This window comes from Salarias fasciatus, chromosome 1 (genome assembly GCF_902148845.1).
Source record: "Salarias fasciatus chromosome 1, fSalaFa1.1, whole genome shotgun sequence".
Lineage (NCBI taxonomy): Eukaryota > Metazoa > Chordata > Actinopteri > Blenniiformes > Blenniidae > Salarias > Salarias fasciatus.
In genome coordinates, this window is record NC_043745.1 from 4992282 (window position 1) to 5012794 (window position 20513).

At 42.4% G+C, this 20513-nt stretch overlaps 1 protein-coding gene across 1 annotated transcript in view; it reads right to left on the reverse strand.

The window, feature by feature from the left end:
* LOC115389982 (neural-cadherin-like) overlaps positions 1 to 20513 on the reverse strand; it is a 317885-nt gene that overhangs the window by 173016 nt on the left and 124356 nt on the right. Inside the window, 1 exon segment of the mRNA XM_030093608.1 lies at positions 5769 to 6018. Within this exon segment, the coding sequence (XP_029949468.1) occupies positions 5769 to 6018 (250 nt within the window).

Below are 20513 nucleotides of genomic sequence, written 5' to 3' on the forward strand. Positions count from 1 at the left end.
ACGCACGCACGCACGCACGCACGCACGCACTCATTATTGCATGCCTCCAACTCCAGGACTCCATGTAAATAGGCCAAATTTTCTGCCTGAATAATGATATATTTAATGACCACTCTGCTCTATGTTCTCCCTTCCTTCCCTCTCATCACATGCACCGGCTCCGCACCCGTTCCCGGTGCTCCCCCCAAACACACAAAGCAAACACATGAAGACAAAGTAATGACTTTAATCTTTAAATTGTCCCCACTGTGTTCGTCTCATCAAAGAGCCCACATCTGTTTGCTTAGAGCTTCTCTCATGGATGTACATGGAAATGGGTTTACACAAGCGCCTGTCAGTGTGTGTGTGTGTGTGTGTGTGTGTGTGTGTGTGTGTGTGTGTGTGTGTGTGCATTAGTGTGCCTGTGTGAATGATACATCATAGATTGTCAAGTACTATTTTTTGAGGCAGCTGTGGGAGAGTTGAGGGTTATGGAAGAAAAACTGACTGATTATTCTGCTGTCGCTGACAGTGAATCAATACAACACACACACACACACACACACACACACACACACACACCACTAATCCCCTTCCACTACAAACAACATAAATGCATACATATCACATGCACTACGCATGAATGCACATTAGTGTATGTCTACATCACTGCATCCATACCAACACCCTACTTTGCCCAGATCTCGTGAATTACTGACCACACACAAACACTCACTCACACACACACACACACACACAAGGCACACGTGCAGCGTTCATGCTCGGGACCTCCTGAGGGTGCTGGTGGGCACGGTTGATTGACCCTGCCGCACCAATCTGCCCAGCTCTCTGCCAGAAAATCAACCAATTAAAAGATGCAGGCGCCGCAGAAGCAGTGGCGGGGGTGGAGGGGGTGAGGCAGCAGACGGGGGGAGGTGGGGGTGGTATTGGCAGCCACCACGCTGAATTAGGAGGCAGCTGTGAGGAGTGAACCTGACAAAGACGGACAGTGCAGCCCGTGCTGCGGTTCTGAGGAAAATAGATTTCGTTGCATGTTCTTTAAAGATTTCCCTCCGTTCGCTCAGGCGTCAGAGGATCTGTGCCGATGGAAATATCAATGAAGACTTTCTGTGTCATCATTGTTTTAGTGTTTAACACATGAGCATTATCAAAGACGGTGATTTCTCCATCCATCTCACTATTCTCCACAGAATTCAAATCATTATTATTGACTGGACAGAATCACAGGAACAGCTAATGAGTTAAAAACATTTCCACTCAACCGCCAAACATACAAGGCCAAATACAACGCAGTGAACTCTTCATGTTTCAGCATTTTTAGCATTCTTCCCTTCACATCAATAAATAATGCTTGAATACCTTTTGGAGCTTTTACGGTTCCTAAAAAAGATGACAAAGTAAAAATAACACAAATGAAAGAAACTAAATGGGGCAATAGAGGCTGTGAAGGTTGCTGATTATAGACTCGTCCTCCATTCTTCTCCTGTCGTATTTACTCTCATACTCTTGTAAACTGTTGCCATTTGATCGATGGTTTGACAAATGTTTGAGATTACGCTGAAAGACAGAAAGTAGAAAGATGGTGGCGGTTCAGTTTCCTACTAGTTTAGCATTAAAGGTCTAATACACGATTTTCTTGAAAAGACGAAGCCCCAAGTCTGTTACTCACTTTTTGAACAACTCGCATGCGCCAGACCATCCGCCCGGCTCTCCTGCTTCTCCCAGGAAACGCGGAAGTGTACGAGCGCGATCTCCTCTTCTCCGGCGTGCACGGCTCTGTTTACAGTTTCTGCGATCAGCCTCGCTCATAAATAAAGCTTTTTTTTCCGAAACAGTTACAGTTTCATTATGTCAGACTCGCCATCGGTAAGTACTAGCTCAGAAGCTCACCGGCTACATAAACACTCTGAATGCGCAGAAGGGAGAAGCTGATTGGGCGCAAGCACGTAGAACCGCCTTACGAAAGCAGCTCGTCAGAATGATTGACAAACAGACCCACCAATTATTTAGGTGATCCACCCGGAAATCAAAATGTTGTATTACACCTTTAACTAACACTGTACTATATTTTAATAACCATTAAAGTCCAGTCTGTTTGTGATGTTTTTCTTGGTGATAAAATTGCAGCATTATAAACTGTACATCACTGACGTAAACATAACCACACTGATGCTCTTCTGAGGAGTCCACCGCCCCAGTGCTGTAATCCGGATTAAACTATGACCCTCACTCTGCCTCTGATAGGCTCATACTCACTACATTCACTGATCTGATTAGTTAATGTTGATGTCTGCTGTGCAGCGTATTGATCATAATTTAGAATTAAATTAAGTAACATTGAACGCATACTATATATGGATTTTCACTAAACAGGGTTGTCTTACATGCTACTGTGTCTTTAAAAAACTGGCATTTCTGGACTGATTTAAAAGAAGGTCAAACTTGAGCGTATCCCCACATCTCAGAGATCGCTACACCGTTGGACAACCACTACTCTTCCCACTGTATTGCTGTTGTGTTGTTAACCTGGAGAGGCTAAAGAGGCTGAGCAGGACCCAAAAGATCTCCACAGAGGAGTGATAGTCCGGGATGAGGACATCAGCGCTTGTTACATATCTGAGCAGAAGTCTTTTCACCTACGACTGCGTGGTTGGTCATAATGCTGAGGTGGGCAGAGATAACCTCCATTTTTGTTGTATGGAAACTAAAGAAAGCACTGGAGAATTTTCCGTTACAGTAAACTAAAGTGGAAATTTGTTTTTTTCTTTTTTTTTTTTTTCAATCATCGTGACCTTTAATTTCGCCTTTATTACCAAATATGAGTCCTTACTGGAGAACACGGGGAAATCATTAGATATTCAAGGACCACAAACAGTAAACACTTCCTTCAATAATCTTCCAAAAAGAAATATCCTTTATTACACGGTTAAACAATCAGATGGATTTAGACAACATATCAAAGAAACAGAATATGAGACACGCAGTATCAAAAAAATAATTGTTACTTTTCAGTATAATTTAATTTGTCACATTTTAATTTAGTATATTAATTGTTTTGTCTGGTAAATGTCACACAAAAAAAGCCCCTGAGGCATTTTCAGGCTCCTGTGAAAATGTTTGTTTTGTATGACAAACTTCAAAAGACAAAGACACTCACTGCAGTTTCACATGACAACAGAGGGAGATTTTGACATTTGAGAGGATGGAATGAGTTTGTTTGTCTTGAAACGTGTCAAACAACAAATTATTGGATGAGTAGTTCTGTTGCATCGCTTGATTCGACAGTCAGTAATTTTCATGATCTAAGGCTTGCTGAAAGCTAAAGCCAACTGATGGATTCTCTGTCAGTCTCACTGAGTCGACTGCATGCAACAACTGGGAGGGTAGAATGCACGTACGTACGTGGATTAAATGTCCATGTGGTGACCTTTTTCTGATCATCCATACAACCATGAGCCTTCAGTCCGCCGCCTGCAGCACTTCAAATAATGATGCATAGTAATGCCGGTGCTGCAGCTGTGCACCAGCAGCGTGTATACTCCATATTTTGTGACAGGCTTTTGCAATAATGTATATTCCAGAATAAACTGGAATATTTCAGTCGAGCAGCGTATTATTATGTGGCGTGATGGGTGCTGCATGAGCAGCATACAAATTAGTGAATAGTAATCCTTGTGTTTGAGAGGTTTTTAATGAAAGTTTTGACATCTCATTTCAGAAGAGCTGGTAGCACAATCCAGAGTGACTGTACTGCATGTATTTACAGCAAAACCCAGGCTGAGTTTATAAAACCTGCAGGTGTATTTTGTATTTTACTTGTGATGATAAGTAAATATCCCCTCAAAGTTATTCCAATGGTTGTTTTTAATAAGTCCAGTGTTAGTTTTCAAATATTGATAAATGGTTTTCACTGATGTAGTGGTTTTTATCTGTTTCAGCAGTCGAAGATTGCTTTACGTCGTTTGTCACATTCACCTACTCACACACCAATAATGACAAAAGGCTGAGAGCAGTCTGTTTGAGTGACCCTGTGAGTTAAACCAGCAGGGGTTTGAACTCCCAGCAGGTACAACCAAACTGGGCGGATTACAGGAGCGAGGACAGACTATGAGCAGCAGCTCGTCCTACAGGTTAGGAGGCTGGGTGAGGGGCTAACAACCCCACCCCAGAAAGCAACACCTTCAACTCCAACAACGCCATTCGGAGAAACTCTGGTCCCAGTAAGAAATCAAAGGCAAACTAGTGACGCCATGACAGCTCTGCATGAAAGCCCAACTCAGGAAGTCAAAAGTTTGACCCTTACCTCAGTCCTTGGAGCCTGGAATGTCTACAGCATGTTCAAAACCTCTGAGACAGCACAGGTCATCGAGGAAGTACAGGAAGGACAAAAGAGGTGGAAGAGATGAGTCTATCACAGGCCGAAGCTCAGGGCAGGGTTTGGTGGTGAAGTGTTATTGCTGCTGTATGTCCCAGTTTGGAGTTCACTGTCTTGCTTAAAGGACAGTTTAACACATGGAAGGAGAAATCAAACCTGCAACACAATCCAAGGCCCACAATCCACCAACGGAACCACAGCCAGTATAAAGTTTCACAGCTCTCAGAAAAGTTTCCACTTGGTTCATCACATCTGAAGAGTTATCCAGGAAGTCTTGTCTTGTTTCATCTTATCTTTTGACACGTCTTTCTACTGACATTTCTTTTATCCTTCATGTATTAAGTTATTTCGTTTCATTATATTTTTTTATCCAGGCTCTTGGTGGAGCAGTTCAGGCTCTCGCCTCTGAGTGAGACGGGTCTGGACTGGGCCTTTTTTTTCAAACTATTTATGTTTATGTTTATGAACAGTCCATAAACCAGCATGTGAGGTTAATTAGTGACTCTAAATCACCCCAAAGTGAGTGTTTGTGATAGACTACAGCTCTTTCCAGGATGGACCTTGAATTCACCTGCAGCTTGCTGGATCTGGCTCCAGCACCTCTTGACCCTAAACAGGACAAAGCTATACCAGAGATGGATGGCTGGCTGGATGGATCGGTTCTGGCTTTAGTCATGTGAGGGAGGTTAATACCACGACATCTTTATAGCATTGTTCTTTGACCATGTTGAGGGTCCTGTTTCACTTGTGGCTGGGTTTGTCATTCCAGACTGTCTCTCCCTGTCCTTTGTCTGTCTGCGTCTCCCTGATCGTCTTTATCTGATCAGCTCACCAGCCGTTCTCGCTCCGTCTGCATCCCTGTCTATTACCAGTCCATAGATGTTTGTCGTCTTTTTGTTTGTGCCATTCAATTTCAAGCAGTTAGCCTCGTTGAGTCTCGAGTTTATTTCTAACAATGCTTTCCTGCTCTAGTCTTTTGTCTGTGCTGTTGCCCAAGTTTGTTCTCTCGCATACAGAATCCTGTTTGACAAAGTACAAAAAGCACTGAAAAGCTCAAACGTGTGTGCGAGTCTTACTCTGCAAACTACATCAGAATAATTTATTAAACTCTGTCAGACTGACGTTATAAAATCCAGAAGGATTCATCGTTTTACAGGGAAATTAACATTTCACATCTTATCTCGTCCTTGAAAGTATTATTGGGGTGTCTGAATAACTGATTAAGAAGTATTCAATTGATTCCAATCATTACCTGCAACCCCAACAGTCCTCTAATTACAGTGTCTCATCGAGCCAGGGAGACTGACACCCAGTAAAATACAAACACAGGAACAAAATTCTACCTGGCATCAAACAACAGAAACATAATCAGCAGTTTCCAAGATATACTTACATATGTTGGGAAAACTCCGGAGCCTCATCATTGACGTTGGCCATCCTGATGCGGACGGTGGCGGTGCCAGTGCGAGGGACCTCCCCTTTGTCGATGGCCATAACAACAAATTCGTAGAGGTGGTTCGGTCTCTCATAATCCAGTGGTCCCGCCGGGAAGATGGTCCCATGAGGCGAGATGGTGAAGTCCGGACTCAGGGTGTAATAAGTCAACTCTGCATTCTCCTCTGAGTCACAGTCGTTAGCTGACACTAAAGAAAGAAGATGAAAAGAAGACCAACGTAAGAGAGAGGAAACAGGGACAACAACTGAAGCAACCGACCATCAGGCCTGTTCCCTGTGAGGAATGACTGTAGGTGCTGTGATAAGACGCTGGTCAGAAACGTATGACCACTTAAACCATTATATCAAAATGAACGAGTTTAAAGTGACACTTAAAACTAATTGGAGGGTTGCAGGTTTAATTCTGTTACATGTCAAAGTGTCTTTGAACAAAGCCCTGCCTGTAGTGAACTCGATGTGTGGCAGCTCTCTCCATTAGTGTGTATGGCTGGATGTGATAAACAGTGTGAAGCACTTTGAGCTTGAAAAGCACTGCATGAGGGAGATACATTTAGAAACATGATTATCTTCTGTAAAACAAGGATAAAGCTTTAACCTTTCAGGTTTAAAACTAGTGTGTTGAACACTGGCACATGTGGCTGAAGTCAGTCAGGTTTTCTTTGGGCTGTACAGTGGATACCGCAGTGAAAAGACCCTCTTCAGTTGTGTGATTGTTGGTGTGTGTGTGTGTGTGTGATACAGGTTGTACCTTTGCACCTGGCTTTACACCCAATGTGAGCTGAAATTTGGAGTTTAGGAAATTGCCATGCAGAACCCACCATTTGTCTTTCTCTTTGGATTATTGTGTTGCTCATGTTTTGTCTGGTCAACTAGTCTCAAATCCTTCATGATTTAAGTCCACAGTCGAACTTCAGGTCTTGTCTGCCGTGTCTGTTTCCAGTTCAGGCCCCGTCCTCTACCCTCCTCCTCGCCTTCCTTTGTCTGTGCATATCATCCTGCACTCCCACATGTTGCATCACTCTGCCCTTGATGGTGCCGTTGTGAATCATTTTCCATTCCCTTCAAAGAGGCCATGTACCTTTCACCCTGTCATTCTGTCTGCCAGTTCTGTGATCCTGAGCTGTGATCTGGTTCCTCGTCTCTCCTGATCCTGTTTAAAGCCTCATTTACGCAATGTTTTCGAGTAAAAACAGAAATTGTGTGTTGCGTTTCCAGACAATGGTACTTGGAGCAACTGCAAGACCCACTTTCCAACCATGGAAATGAGGGAAAACACAACTGCACATGTGCACCCAGGTAAAGTGATCAGTACATGGAAAATAACAACACTGCTTGCATCCAAAGTGTCATGACTGCCAGTCCATATTCTCCCGGACTTGGCAATTTCAGAGTTGACAGTCACCGTAATACCAATCCAATTTGGTGGTCCGTCTGTAACGATGTCCATGTACACTGCTAATGTTTATAGCGTATCATTCTCTGCAGCATGAGTGTGTGGTTCCATTACAAAGACAACTAGCAGCATCCACTAGTGGCCCATCACGCCAACTACAGTGCATCATTTTCAAAATGCTGCATTGTCATTGTCTCGAAAGTCATATCATGTCGACATGTCGACAAAAATGGTTATAAAAAACTGGGTCTGAGTCCTGCCCTGCTTGATAATTTGATGCCATTTCTTTAAAATAATGCACTCACAGTACGATTTCACACACAGGGTGTTGGGTGGAAACTATAGGTGGAAAAAGGAAATGCTTCACGTGACACTGTTGTACAGGGGGGTAGGGGGCGGGGGGACCGGTGCAGTTTGCATTGAGAGAATTGTCAGTTTGCAACATTTCTGGCTTGGCATTGCACATTGGGAATCCATGGAGCCGGGACTCACTTGGTTACAAATTGATTGCCTTGCTAAAACTGAGCAGACCACCAGGGATTTGAATAAGCATATTTTACCCTAACAAGAACATTTTCACCATCAAAAGCTCAATTCTCCAATTCACCTTACATTGCATCGGGCTCGAGTGTCCACACACACAAACAGGCATGCACATGAATAATACATGTACAAACAGAAGCCAGTGTGCTTCAGCAACCACACTGCACTGCCATAAAGCCTCAGGGAACACTAACTAGCTTCGGAATAATAGTTTGAATTGAGGTAAATTAACAAAAACCTCACAAAACATCACTGTTTATTAAATAAAAAAAAAGGTTAATAAACTGTCAGAGTTTATTCACATGATTTATTTCTCTTGCAGTTCAGTCTAATTTAATCTGGAATATATTACAATACAAAAAAGCTTTTAACTCACTAAAATCTAACAAGAGAGTATGTGCAATTTAGTTAACTCAGGAGCATTTTGGAAAAGCCATATCGTGGAAAAAACAAACATTTTCACTTAATAATACCTGTACACTCATACAAGGTTAAACTAATTCATGGAAATATGTATTCAGTCAATAACATGGCTGCAATGCATTGCACTCAGGCATGTAGATGATGAGTGGCTGAATTTAAAGTGAGCATCAAAATGAGAAACGCGTTCTAACGGGCTTTGAATGTTTCACAAACTGTGGACCTGATGAGATTTTCACACAACCACCGTCTGCAGGGTTTCCTCGGTGTGTCAGCAGAGAGAACAGTCAGAGTGGTTGGAGATGACAAAAGGCAGCAGGAACTTTAATAACCGCCGGTAACAACCGAGGCCTGCAAAAGATCCTCTCCCGATACACACTTGAAGCAGCTGAGATGAAGCAGGAGAAGACCACAGTCGGTGTCACCGCCGTCAGCCGAGAAACTGATGCAACAACCGATACAGACTCGACAGCAAGAAACAGTGGAAGGTTGGAAGAAAAATGTGTAATGGACTGATTTTTTTTTTTCTGTACCATTCAGATCGTTGTTAATTCGGAGGAAAGGAAGCAAGATCATGAATGCATCCTGCCTTGAATCACAGACCCAAGATGCAGCAGCGATGCTAAATGGAGTTCACTTACTCCACCGATTTAACAGCTCTTTACATAGGAAGTCACATCCACCCACTCACACACACCAGTGCAGGCGGCCGCCGTGCACGGTGCTCGGTCCATTGAAGTGGTTTGGTTCAGTGTCTTGCTCACGGATACTTTGACATACAGACATGTTACGGGCAAAGCTGTGAGATGCTGGTAGTCCTGGCTTACGCGTGTCTCCCCCCGAGTTAGATGTAATCATCCACTGCCACCGCTGTTGTTGAGTTGAAAAACAAAAGCAACGTTTATTCCACAGTGTCACGAGATCACGGGTGATACAAACAAACACAAAAGGGCACGGTAAGAAACCGTGTGACTCCACAGCTGGTGAAACGTCTGCCTCTTGCAGCTCACAGCCGAGCAAACCCGGAAGTACGGCAGAGCACCTTCTTAAAGGGCCAGCTACTAATTAACGTGGCTGACACCAATAAACCAAATGGCCAACAATGAGAGCTCAAAAAAGTCAAATCTAGAACAAACAAAGAAACTGATAATAAGAGATCCGTCCTTGCTCCCTACAAGACAGATGGGGGATCGGATTTGAAGTCTTCCAACTGAAAGGCGACCCACTCCACCACACTCTAGCTGACTTGGGGAGGCGACAGCTAATCTTCAGCAGGTTTCCTTTCATTCAGAAGGTTGTGGGTTCAGTCCCTCATTTCTTGGATCATATATCAACATGCCTGAAACCTGAATTCCTCCCAATGGCAGCTGCTGGTATTGGTGTAAATGTGTGTGAAGAGCTGAATGTAGCTGGTAGTGTAAATCTCTCTGACATTGCAGAAGTTGTGGTAAAACAATATGCAGTATGAGTTCAGTGAGGCTGTTTTGGAGAATTGGCGCCCTCGCCTCAAAGCGAGGACACCATGGGTTCAAATACCAGCCAGGCCTCCGGCGTGGGTTTCCTCCCACGGTCCAATTGACATGCATGCAAGGTTAATTGGTAAAGTGCCTATGGGCGTGTGTGGTCTGGCTCTCTTGAGGACTGGTGACCTGTTCTGGCCCATAGTGAGCTGGCTCGACTCCTGCACCCTGCTACCCTGAACAGGAGGAAGCGTTATAGACGATGGATTGCCGAATTCATGGAAAGTCTGTTTACTTTGCTTCACCAACATATTGAAACACCACAGCCTCCACCAGTATTGCTGCTAACCATATCCCACAATGCATCACCTTGATGACTACTCCCTGCAGGAATGCACTATATTAGAAAGCTTCAGGCATCTCAGCCTGACATGAAAGGACAATCACTGTTATTCTAATGCATTCTCCCATTTGGTTTGATTATCAGTCATATCCTTGATGAAAGATAAAAGATTCAGAGCAAAGCGGAAGGCCTCAAATCTCAACTGTTTGTAGTGTTTGCACATCAATTAAAAAGCTGAACATTGTGGGAGTCTCCTCACTCTTTCTGTGAGCTTCCTGATCACCGCCCAGAGACTTCAGAGGAGATGTTTCATTACAAAAGTATTTATTTGTCTTTGTCCTCTGCCTCGGTTCACTTACAGTTTAAGCAATAATGTGAGTAAAGAGTTTCTCCTTGATGAGCTCTGCACAGATGAATTTAAAACCACAGTAAATGACACACTATCTAACATAAGCCTTCAGAGCCTGATTTGGGAATGGGGTACCGGTTCACAGGGATCTGCATCAAAATGGAAAAATTGATAGATGGAAAGTTGACAAAAAAACAACAACATAGTGTTAAAAAAGAACATTTAGGAACCCTGAGAATCATGCCATGGAGTGAAATGAGGCAGAGAGTCAAAGCACCACAACCAGAACACAATTCAAGAGTCAGAAGCGGCTCACCTGCACCAAATTAATTTCTTCATATGAAACTCAGAGCTTCATTTCATTTGGAAGTCCCAGAGTGTGGGGGTCCAAATCCAAGCTGCTTACAGTCCAGTGCCGAGCAGCTGCCTTTCATTTTTAATTTATTTTTATTGCAGGATTTTACGCCGACCCACAGTGACACCACTTGTCAGAGCGGCAGTGGCATGACATTGATGTGATTGGCCGGCATGACCTGAACTCTCAGCAGTCTGTGGGCTGTTGTTTAAGAAGAGGATGAGAGACACAATTAACTCAACCTGAGCATCACAAAAACTCAAAAAGATCCACATTCCGATCACCTCCGGACCATTAGGAGGAGTTTTCATTGTTAGAACTTATTTTTGCAGTGATCTTGTGATGTTCTGCTTTGTTCAGCCACTTGATTTTTTTGATTTCTGAAATCAATTTAAAAAAAAAAAAAGAGCTTCAGATATTTCAGTAATTTCTGTTAATAAGCAATACAGAGAACAAAAAAAAAAAAAAAACAACACCGTGTCCTCAGATTATTTTATTCTGTTGGGTGAGCAGCCAAAATGAGCCTCCTCGGCCAATTTTACTGATGAGACACACTGTGAGTCGATATTCGCAAATATCCACTTTGTATTGACAGTGAGTCTTTTTCCCATCTCGAGTACATCGAGCTTGATAGAGTTTAAAGACATCTGAAAAATGCCTGGAATTAATGTGAAAGCTTCGTTAAATCCCTGAAAACTAGCATTATTGTCTTCTTTTCCTCTTTTTTTTTTAATACTGTATTTTTCGGGCTATAAGTTGCACTTAAGATCCTTTCATTTTCTCAAGTTGTGTGTCAAGTTGTGTTGTGTGAGTTCCTACGTTTCCAAGTTACCTGAATGCATCGTTGTGGCGTGAGTGGCTGGGTGGGCACAGGGGGCGGGACCAGGAAGTGTGTGTGTGTGTGTGTGTGTGTGTGTGTGTGTGTGTGTGTGTGTGTGTGTGTGTGTGTGTGTCAGAATAGCAGAGAGAGAGCAGTCTCTCAGCTGTTTTTTTTTTCTTCAGGTTAGACAGGGATTTTTAAAGTATGGAAGAGTGGAACCCCCCCCCCCCCCCCCCCCCCCGACTCCCGAGGGAAGTTCTAAAGCTTAGTAAACCATCATTAAGACATCCAACTTGTCTGTCTTTCAACCATGGACGTTACATTATTATTAACCGGTGCGTCTTATGGCCCGAAAAATACAGTAATTAGTTGTTATATGACCCTGTTCACAAGACAGTGATTTCAAGTAAAAATGGAAAACTTTCATAGCATTTTGGAATTCTGTTTACACGACAATGGTTCTTAGAGCCAACGACAATGCACCTTTTTGAAAACAACTCCCACGGTGGAACTTCTGGAGAATGCTTCGCCTTTGTCTCCGTGGAAACAGGAAAAAAAATGCAGCTTTCCAAAAACGGCACATTTTCTGAAACTATGAGAGCGAGGCAATGACAACAATGCACGTCCCTTACACGCACACACACACACACACACACACACACACACACACATGCCAACTGGCATCTTTTTTTTTAAATATTGCTACTTTTCTACTTTTCTGAAACACAAAAACGGTACGTTTTCACTTGGAAACGTCATATAAACAGGGTCTACATCTAAAAACCTGGGAGGAGGGCAAATGTTTCACATGAAGTCCACTGTATACGCTCACTTTGTTCTACGTCATGTGATTGGGATCAGGCACAGTTTTCTATTACTTGCAATGAGGTTTAAAGAATCTGTTACTTTGACATAAGTCTGCATTGCAAGCTGCAAATGTATTTCTGCAGTTACACTGCACTACAGCCCCTGGTTGGAGGGACTGCTGAGCTTTTTTTTTTTTTTTTTTTTTTGTTTTAGCTGTGGCTGAAATACTGTTCTCTGCTGTTGGAATGTGATGAACAACCTCTCATCCACTGTTGATGGTCAGAAAATGAACTGTAACAGAGCTCTGTTGCATGCAGCAGCCAAGACGTCACACATGAGTCAATATTTAATTTACTAAGTACGGATTTCGTCTCTTCAGACCACCATTTGAGCATCTATTCATCAGTAAGTCCTTCTGTAATCTTGAATCAGCATTGTTGTGCTGGCAGCGCTGCGTGGAGGGAGCTGGGGGTGGGATGCTATACATTTCTGGCTCCGTCTTCCATATTTTCCTGGCATATAATGATTTTGTACAGAGAATGGAAGCTGCAGGAGACTCAGATCACTATGGAAAGCGAGATAATTGGCTTGCTTGGTGATGCAGTTTTAATTTTTTTTTTTTTCTTCCCCTGCAACTTGGCAAGGCACTCATTTGTCCACTCGCACGAAGGAGCCGATTATGGGATTACCAGCACACGATTTAGCAAAATTATGCAGGGTACCTATTTCTCTTTGCCTATTTAATTCAACAGTGCACCTTTTACCCACTTTAATTAAATGAGAAGGGGAAGGAAGCTCTTTATTTTGAGAAGACCGGGACTGTCAGTGTCCTACGCCCTCTGAGGTGAAGTGGGTTTGTTAATCTTCTCGGGCATTTCAGCATCTTTGTAAAGGATTTTCAAATTAATGAGAAATATCAAAGTGGCTTCAGCAAATGTGTGAGACCCTCTTTCACGTCACTAAATTTATCAGCTAACTGTTGATTTGTAACTTTGAAAATTGCAAATTCTAAAACTTTTTTGGAGTGACATGTGAGTAAACTTTTCTCAAATCTAGTTTTCTGTGTGAACGGGTCATTAAAAGCGACTCCGAAACTGGCAGACAAACAGAGACAAGAATGTTAGTGTTGGATGTTGGCACTCGGACATGCAGAGAAAATCCAGAAATTACTGGCAGTCTGACCAGTGTAGGATGGATGCAAGGAGCTGATTGGGAGAACTCAAAATAGGAGATACCAGCGATGCACTGGACAGAATAGAGAGATACAAAGACTACACGCGAAACTTAAAGGTGCATTAAGGAGTTTTCAACTTTAAAAATACTTATTTTCCACCATAAATATGTTACACATTTTTAATGATGTGCACAATGTGCCCTGACATATTCATTACAAGTACCTCTAACAGCGCTAAATTGTCACTTGAAAGTTGCAGTGCCGGTCCGGCACCAGAATTTTTTTTAGGAGAATTTGAAAGGAATGACGTAATGCACGGTCCGGCTGGCCTGATTTAGTTAGGTTTCATTTTGACCACCATTACTCCGCCAGATGCTTAGTGAGCAACAACTGAGCAGGATCTTCCAGAAAGTAAGAAAAGACTGGCTTCTAGCACTGCCACAGCTCCACACAGACTCCACCAGGTAGAAGACACTTAATCTTACTTGAGCGCTTCTAAACGAGCGAGGAAGGAGTTCCCCTCTTTCGTGCACACAAGCCACAGGCATGAGTGTTTCACTAAGCTGCATTACGCCCAAGGCCTGCAGGGGGCGCTGTTTCACATAAACGTGCAAACTCCTTAATGCACCTTTAAAATATAAAAAAACACAAAAGTACAAATCAGTACTGAACGTCAAAAGTGTGCAATCTTTTCAGACTGATGAAGCAGCAATATGTATGAAGCACAGTCTTTTCAACATCCACCACCCAGACTTCAAGATGCTTAATTTAGCCAAATCATTTCAGGACCTGAAGAACTGTGCAAACTCCACACAGAAACATTTTCTGCAGTCTTCTTGCAATGAGAAGTGTGATATTTTCCATTTTGGAAGCATTTCATAGACTTAGGGAATGCAGCCCTAAATCATGATGATACCGCCACCATACTTTGAAATGATCTTCACACACTGATATGCAGCCGTTTAAACAGTACTCTGCACTGTTTATTCTTCTCCAAGATTCAAATATAGTTCCTTAAGTTAATTACACTTCTCCTAGACATTCTAGGTTGTTGTAGACATTGATAGACATTCTAACAATGTCTTTGAGTGCTAAATTTCATAATATTTGCATGTTCTTTTAAAGGACTGTGTGTGAATCCTGACCTCAGCTTCAAACAAGATGGAAACAAAACACGCTGCTTCTGTGTTGTACATCTAGAGTCAGCTTGCCCATCATAAATGTCACTGTGGCAACAGGACTGAAATGACTCTGGCACATTTCGTTCTATTATTTCTGTATTTCTCGTTACTGGTAGATCTAACATGTTCTTTTTATTTCTCCTGCTACCAACTATGGATGAGCCTCTGCCGACCTAAACATGCAGCCACACCAGGTGGGTACATGCAAAGCAGCACAGCGGGGGGAACTCCCATGGTGCACCTGTTCGCGGCGGCACACTGAGATCCTGCTGCACCTCCCACGACTTTGACAGTACCTCACCCCCACAGTCACTCACTCACATGAGAACATCTCTGAGCATTTATTCTGAATCAAATCATTACTGCAGCCCAGATCTGCCAGAGGGTGAAATTCTCTCCCAATGAGCCGACAGACGACTGTTTTGTGTTTGTGCTGAATGGCTCCATTGCTCAGTCTCTTGTCAGATAGTACGCATCGTGCTATAGCTTTCCTCTGCGTGCTGGTAGAGCACCGTGTTAATGGGGTCACTCATATATTTCACAGCTTGCATCTTATACCGCTCGTCTTTGTCATGTTCGACAATGCCCGAGAGCAAAGTGACACGACAGCCAGTGAAAGTGACGCTTTTGTCACTCAGGCCTAATACTACCGATAGAATCGAGGATAGTAGATATTTCATGCTTTCATCGTCTCTGTTTGGAGGTTTCTGTTGAAGAACGCGAGGCGTCTTGAGACACGAAGCCAGCCGTCGAGAACACTGGTGGCTCAGGTGGCAGAGCTGGTCGTCCTTCAGTCCCGAGGTCCATTGTGGGATTCCTGCTGCGGCCTGTTCACGAGCTGAATGTTTCCTCAGTCAACACACTGAACCACATGCTGGCAGCCGCCTCTCAAGGCAGCTCCGTCACCATTAGCGTGATAATGTGTGTGGAAGGGTGAATGTGAAAGCTGGTGATAAAGTGCTCTGAGAAAACAGGAAGCAGAACAGCTTTTTTCCAGTTGTATTGATTTTTGAAAGACTGTTTTAATGAACGCCAATCAAAGCATACAAACATGTTTAACCATGTTTAGTTGCTTTAGGCATGGGACTTACTTTTGTCAAGCACACATACTCAATATGAATATGTGATCATGTGTCTGTGTGTGTATTTATGTGTGTATTGTAATAGGTTGGAAAAAGAAAGGACAAAAAGTCTCAAAATATAATAATACTCAATAATATTTACCTTTGTATTTATATGTATTGCACAAAAATGTGTATCATTGTCTAGAAATGTGGTGAAATTTCAAGATGCCCATGTGAGGGGTGTCAAACATACAGTCTGTGGGCCAAAACCAGCTCGTAAGAGATTCCAATCAGGCCTGCCAACAATAAAGCAAATGGTAATGTGTTCAAAGAAAACATAGACTTTTCAAACAAATGTCTTCAGAGTAGTGGACACAACACAACACAACACTGAGACCTGAGCTGAGATGTCAGTGATGCTACCGAGAGAGCAAGCAGGCTAGCATTCGCCTCACAGCCATGCTATCAGGGGTAGTTTGTAAACACATGCAGAATGCAAAACAAGGACATTGTCATCATGTATACTCTGCACCACAAGAAAGAAAAACCCTAACCCTAAAATTAATTTGAAGATCATTGTGGCACGATTTCGACACTCAAGATGAAATTGAATGCCCCTGAACCAAAATGAGCTCCACACGCCAGAAAGCGGCGGTGGGAGTCGACCTTCACAGGTTCCAATCCCACTGCAGACATGGATGCGTAAACATACCTTTGCTTCTTTGCATATATTCATTTTCCATTTCGCTCCCCTCACTCACCGGTTCAGCTACAGCCAGTAAACTAAATATTTGCAAACAAATAGTAAATTTATCTTGCTACTCGACATCCTATTAGGCTAAATGTGTTAGTGTTGCCACTGAGAGCGACTCCACTAATGATGATGCAAATCGGCACGAATGCCAAGCGAGTGTTTTAAAAGCGACGTGTCTTTGTGAAGCCAACGCAGCCCAAAAGTTTTCCACATGCAGCCAAAGCTAATGAGATTTCCCACGAGGCGTCATCGCTGCACTCATTATCAATGCACACGCTGCATACTGTCTTTAATCTCTGTGAATTCGGTTGCGCCGAGGTTAGCTCGCACCTCTGTTTTTCCATATTTTTGGGTCAATTATTCTGTTTGGCACGATTTGGTGAATTTAGTTTAGAAAAATTCTGAATTTTTATGATTGTATCTCTCCAACAGCATTATGTTGGTCAAACTCAGGATACCAATCTATGAGACACCGGCCAACCATTATTTAATTATTTTTTTAACTCATCATTGTTCTTTCACTGATTTTAATTTTCCAATATTAACACACCAATAAGAATACCTGTTATTTTTACGTAATAACAGAAGGAAAACAGAAAGAGCAGGCTGGACGTCATAGAAATGAACAGATTTCATCAAAGTAAAATTAAAAGAACTGATGAATTCAGGCATTACTGATCCTCTGATGAAGATCACCGGATCAAAAAATAAGAAACACAAACAGACATGTAGCAAGACACAAATTATTTGAAATGTGGTCATAAATTGAATTAAAATCAATTAAGTTTAAAGTCATCTCATCCTGCATGCAAAGGCTTGTGTGATGTAAAGTTAGAATTCTCATGGGTGGGTTCAAATCATGTATGCTCGGATTTAATCAACCTAATCAGGTTTCCTCCCACAGTCAAAAAATCATGGGTTTGAGATGATTTGGTGTCTGAAGGCCTTTTTTAATAGTCCAAAAGAAATAAAAACAAAGTTTGTTTCCTGACGCTTGCCAGCAGCAGGAAGAATTTCATTTCAGTCATGACATTTCATACTCCAAGAAGAAACTGCATGAACTTGGAGGTCACGACCCCTCACTCAGAGGCACATTTCTCGCAATGTTTCGATAACACAGCAAGACAGTGTGACAATAGATTACAGAGGAGTGTATGAGCTGATGAAAGAGGAGGAGGAGGAGGAGGCAGAGAAAGAGACATTTGAAGCTGAGAAGGAGAAAGTTTGGTTATTGAGAGTAAATAAGAAATTTTTGACAAATCACACAGGAGTCGGCGGATTGCACGGCAGAAGAAACTTCACCCCAGACGAGAGTTTTTATAGTATTGTTCTCCACAGCTTGTGTTTTATCATTACAGAAAAAAAAAAAAACAGTGCTATAAGCAGTGGTCCTCCATGAAAACTACATTGCTTTCAGCGTTTCTACAGTTCACTTCACATCACCGCTGGACTGGTCATCAGGTATACTGGGCAATTTGCCCGGTGGGCAGCTGTTGATTTGGGGCTGCGCCTTTTCTTTTTTTTTTTTTTAATAACTAATAGTAACCTGTTAGAATTCCTAACAGTATGAGCTATGACACCTTTTGGTTCAGAAAACTGGTAGATTGACCCAAGACAGGACTGATTCTGAGCTGGATCAATTGCAGCTAAGGGCTAATGTCCCCTCCCTCAAGGGCCACATCAATCAATCAATCAATCAATCAATCAATCAATCAATCAATCAATCAGTCAGTCATACAAAGATGGTGGACTTGGCGGCAGGTGGAGGAGGGGAGGGGGAGGCAGGAGGAGAAGACACTCGTGGCAGCCGGTGCAAGTGGGGAGGAAACTGAACCTCGGGTTAGACGTGATGAACTGCAGTCTGCCTGGGTCAGATACAAATCAAGTTTGGGGGTAGTTCATTTTCTTCGTGCTGTAGTTACAAGTAGCTGTGCATGCTAGCTAGCTAGTTAGCATGATGGGCTTTCCATACTGCTGGGTAGTTTCTATGATGTTATATCAGTGATAATGATTTCAGTCAGGAGGCAGAGGCTTCTGCTGCGCTAAGCCCACAGTTACAAAGGGAGATTCTGGGACTGATGTCACGAAAAAAAAAAAAGGAATGCAGCTTCAGCCGCCTGAAATGAATTTAAAACTATCTCTGGGCATGCACGAATGAAGTCAGACTCTCAATCCTTACTTTGCTGTCCATGGAGAGGGACACCATCACTGTTAAGACTAAGATGACTGAAAGCTTTGCAAGGAAGATGGTGCTACAAGATATGAGGCCACAATACTGTATGTAGTTCAGAAATACGTTGGAGATTAGCATGTTCAAAGAGTTGGAGAATTCTTATATTGGACATTTTGGACTCGGGACGGTTTGCATTGGTTGCAGTGGAATTTTGCTGGACTGGATTCAAACTGCTGCATAAAAAAACCATTAGCAAGTTGTTCAATATTCAATATTTGTGATGACAGAGGGCTAAGCTTGTCATCGGTGCTGGTTGTCTGGCCCTTTCGTTAAATGTGGGTGTTTTCATAGCTGTCTGTGCTGTGGACCACTGTGTCTGCTTGGTTGTTGCATTAACAACAGGTCACACATGTTGCTTGTACACTTGTTTGTTGTCCAGTCTGGGTTGATCATGTGTAACTTGATTATGCAGGCTATTAAGACTGCATGGCATCCATCATCGCTGAATGTCACTGACCTTAGATCCTTAGTTTCCCACCCCGTTGGTTTAGTCACCTTTGCTTTTTAACCTTTATCTAACCCAGGTGCAAGCAAATCATTAGTAAAGGCAACGGCGCTGGCCATGGTGCTGAACTAGCCAGTAGTTGTGATGCCAGATTTTCAGCAGGTTGCCATTTAATGAAAAATCCATGACGCTGTCCATGGTGCTGAAATAGTGTAAACTGTGCAGCACAACTAACTGTAATCCACACTCTTATCCTTTTTTACTAACCCTTACCAGCAAAATCTTTTGCCCATTAATTGCCTGTACTGTAGTCTAATGAGGTCAAATAAAATGATGAAAACACGCCTTAAAATGTATCAGATGAATTAAACCTTAGTGCCATTGAGTAATGTACAGTACAAAGAAAAGTATTTCACCCAGCTTGAGTTTCAACAAGTAAAAATACTCAGAAAATGCCTTTATTAAATGAATGTGAATTGGTGCATCTTATAGTTCTTAATGCATAAGGCACTAGATAGAATAGAGTTGAGAATGATGAACTGTGTATAAATAAACAAAGCTTTTCTTGTAGCCTTAACCTTTAACTGTCTCTTATAGAAGGCTGTCACTCATTTTTGGAATCCTGTCACGGTTTCCTCTAAGTACGGTAGAATAAGTGATTAAACTGTTTTTCTAGAGTAAAGATCCCAGTACTGTGATCATCTGAGTCAGTCCATCAAGTGTCATTCTTTCTCACCTTTCTCTGCCAGTCCCCTTTTCCTTCTTAAAGGTTTAGGTGTTTGAAGAAATATTGGTTGTTGCTGTGCTGAATGTTGCTGCTGTGGAGGTCATAAGTGACTTTTTTTTTATAGATGTGGTGAGTACATAGTCTGTGGAAATACCATTCAATCACCATCTACCATTCATATATTCTAATATTTATTCCATCTCTGTTTCTTTGTGTCCTATTTTTAGGATCCCATCATACTTGTTTTTCTTTTTTCATTCATCATATTTCCATCAGTACCTGGTCGGGTCAGCCATGGCTCAAAATGTTTGGACCGATTTTTTTTGTCCCAGTCCATCCCTGGTTTCCGTGGAAATGGACATCATTTTAAAAACATTTCACTGTAAATGTCAAAATTTTACACAATGGAAATGTATTTTCACTTGAGCCAAGGTGGTGTAAACGGGGCCTACATGTGTGGAAGTTATCCATGTACTGCATGGAGCAGCATGGAAGATGGATAAATGGATGGATGGAAGAGAGGAGAGAAGAGAAGAGCTAACAACAAACAATTACCTAACAAAAGTCAACATCTGCCTACTTTTCACTGAATATGCCACAGATGGAACTGTGTAA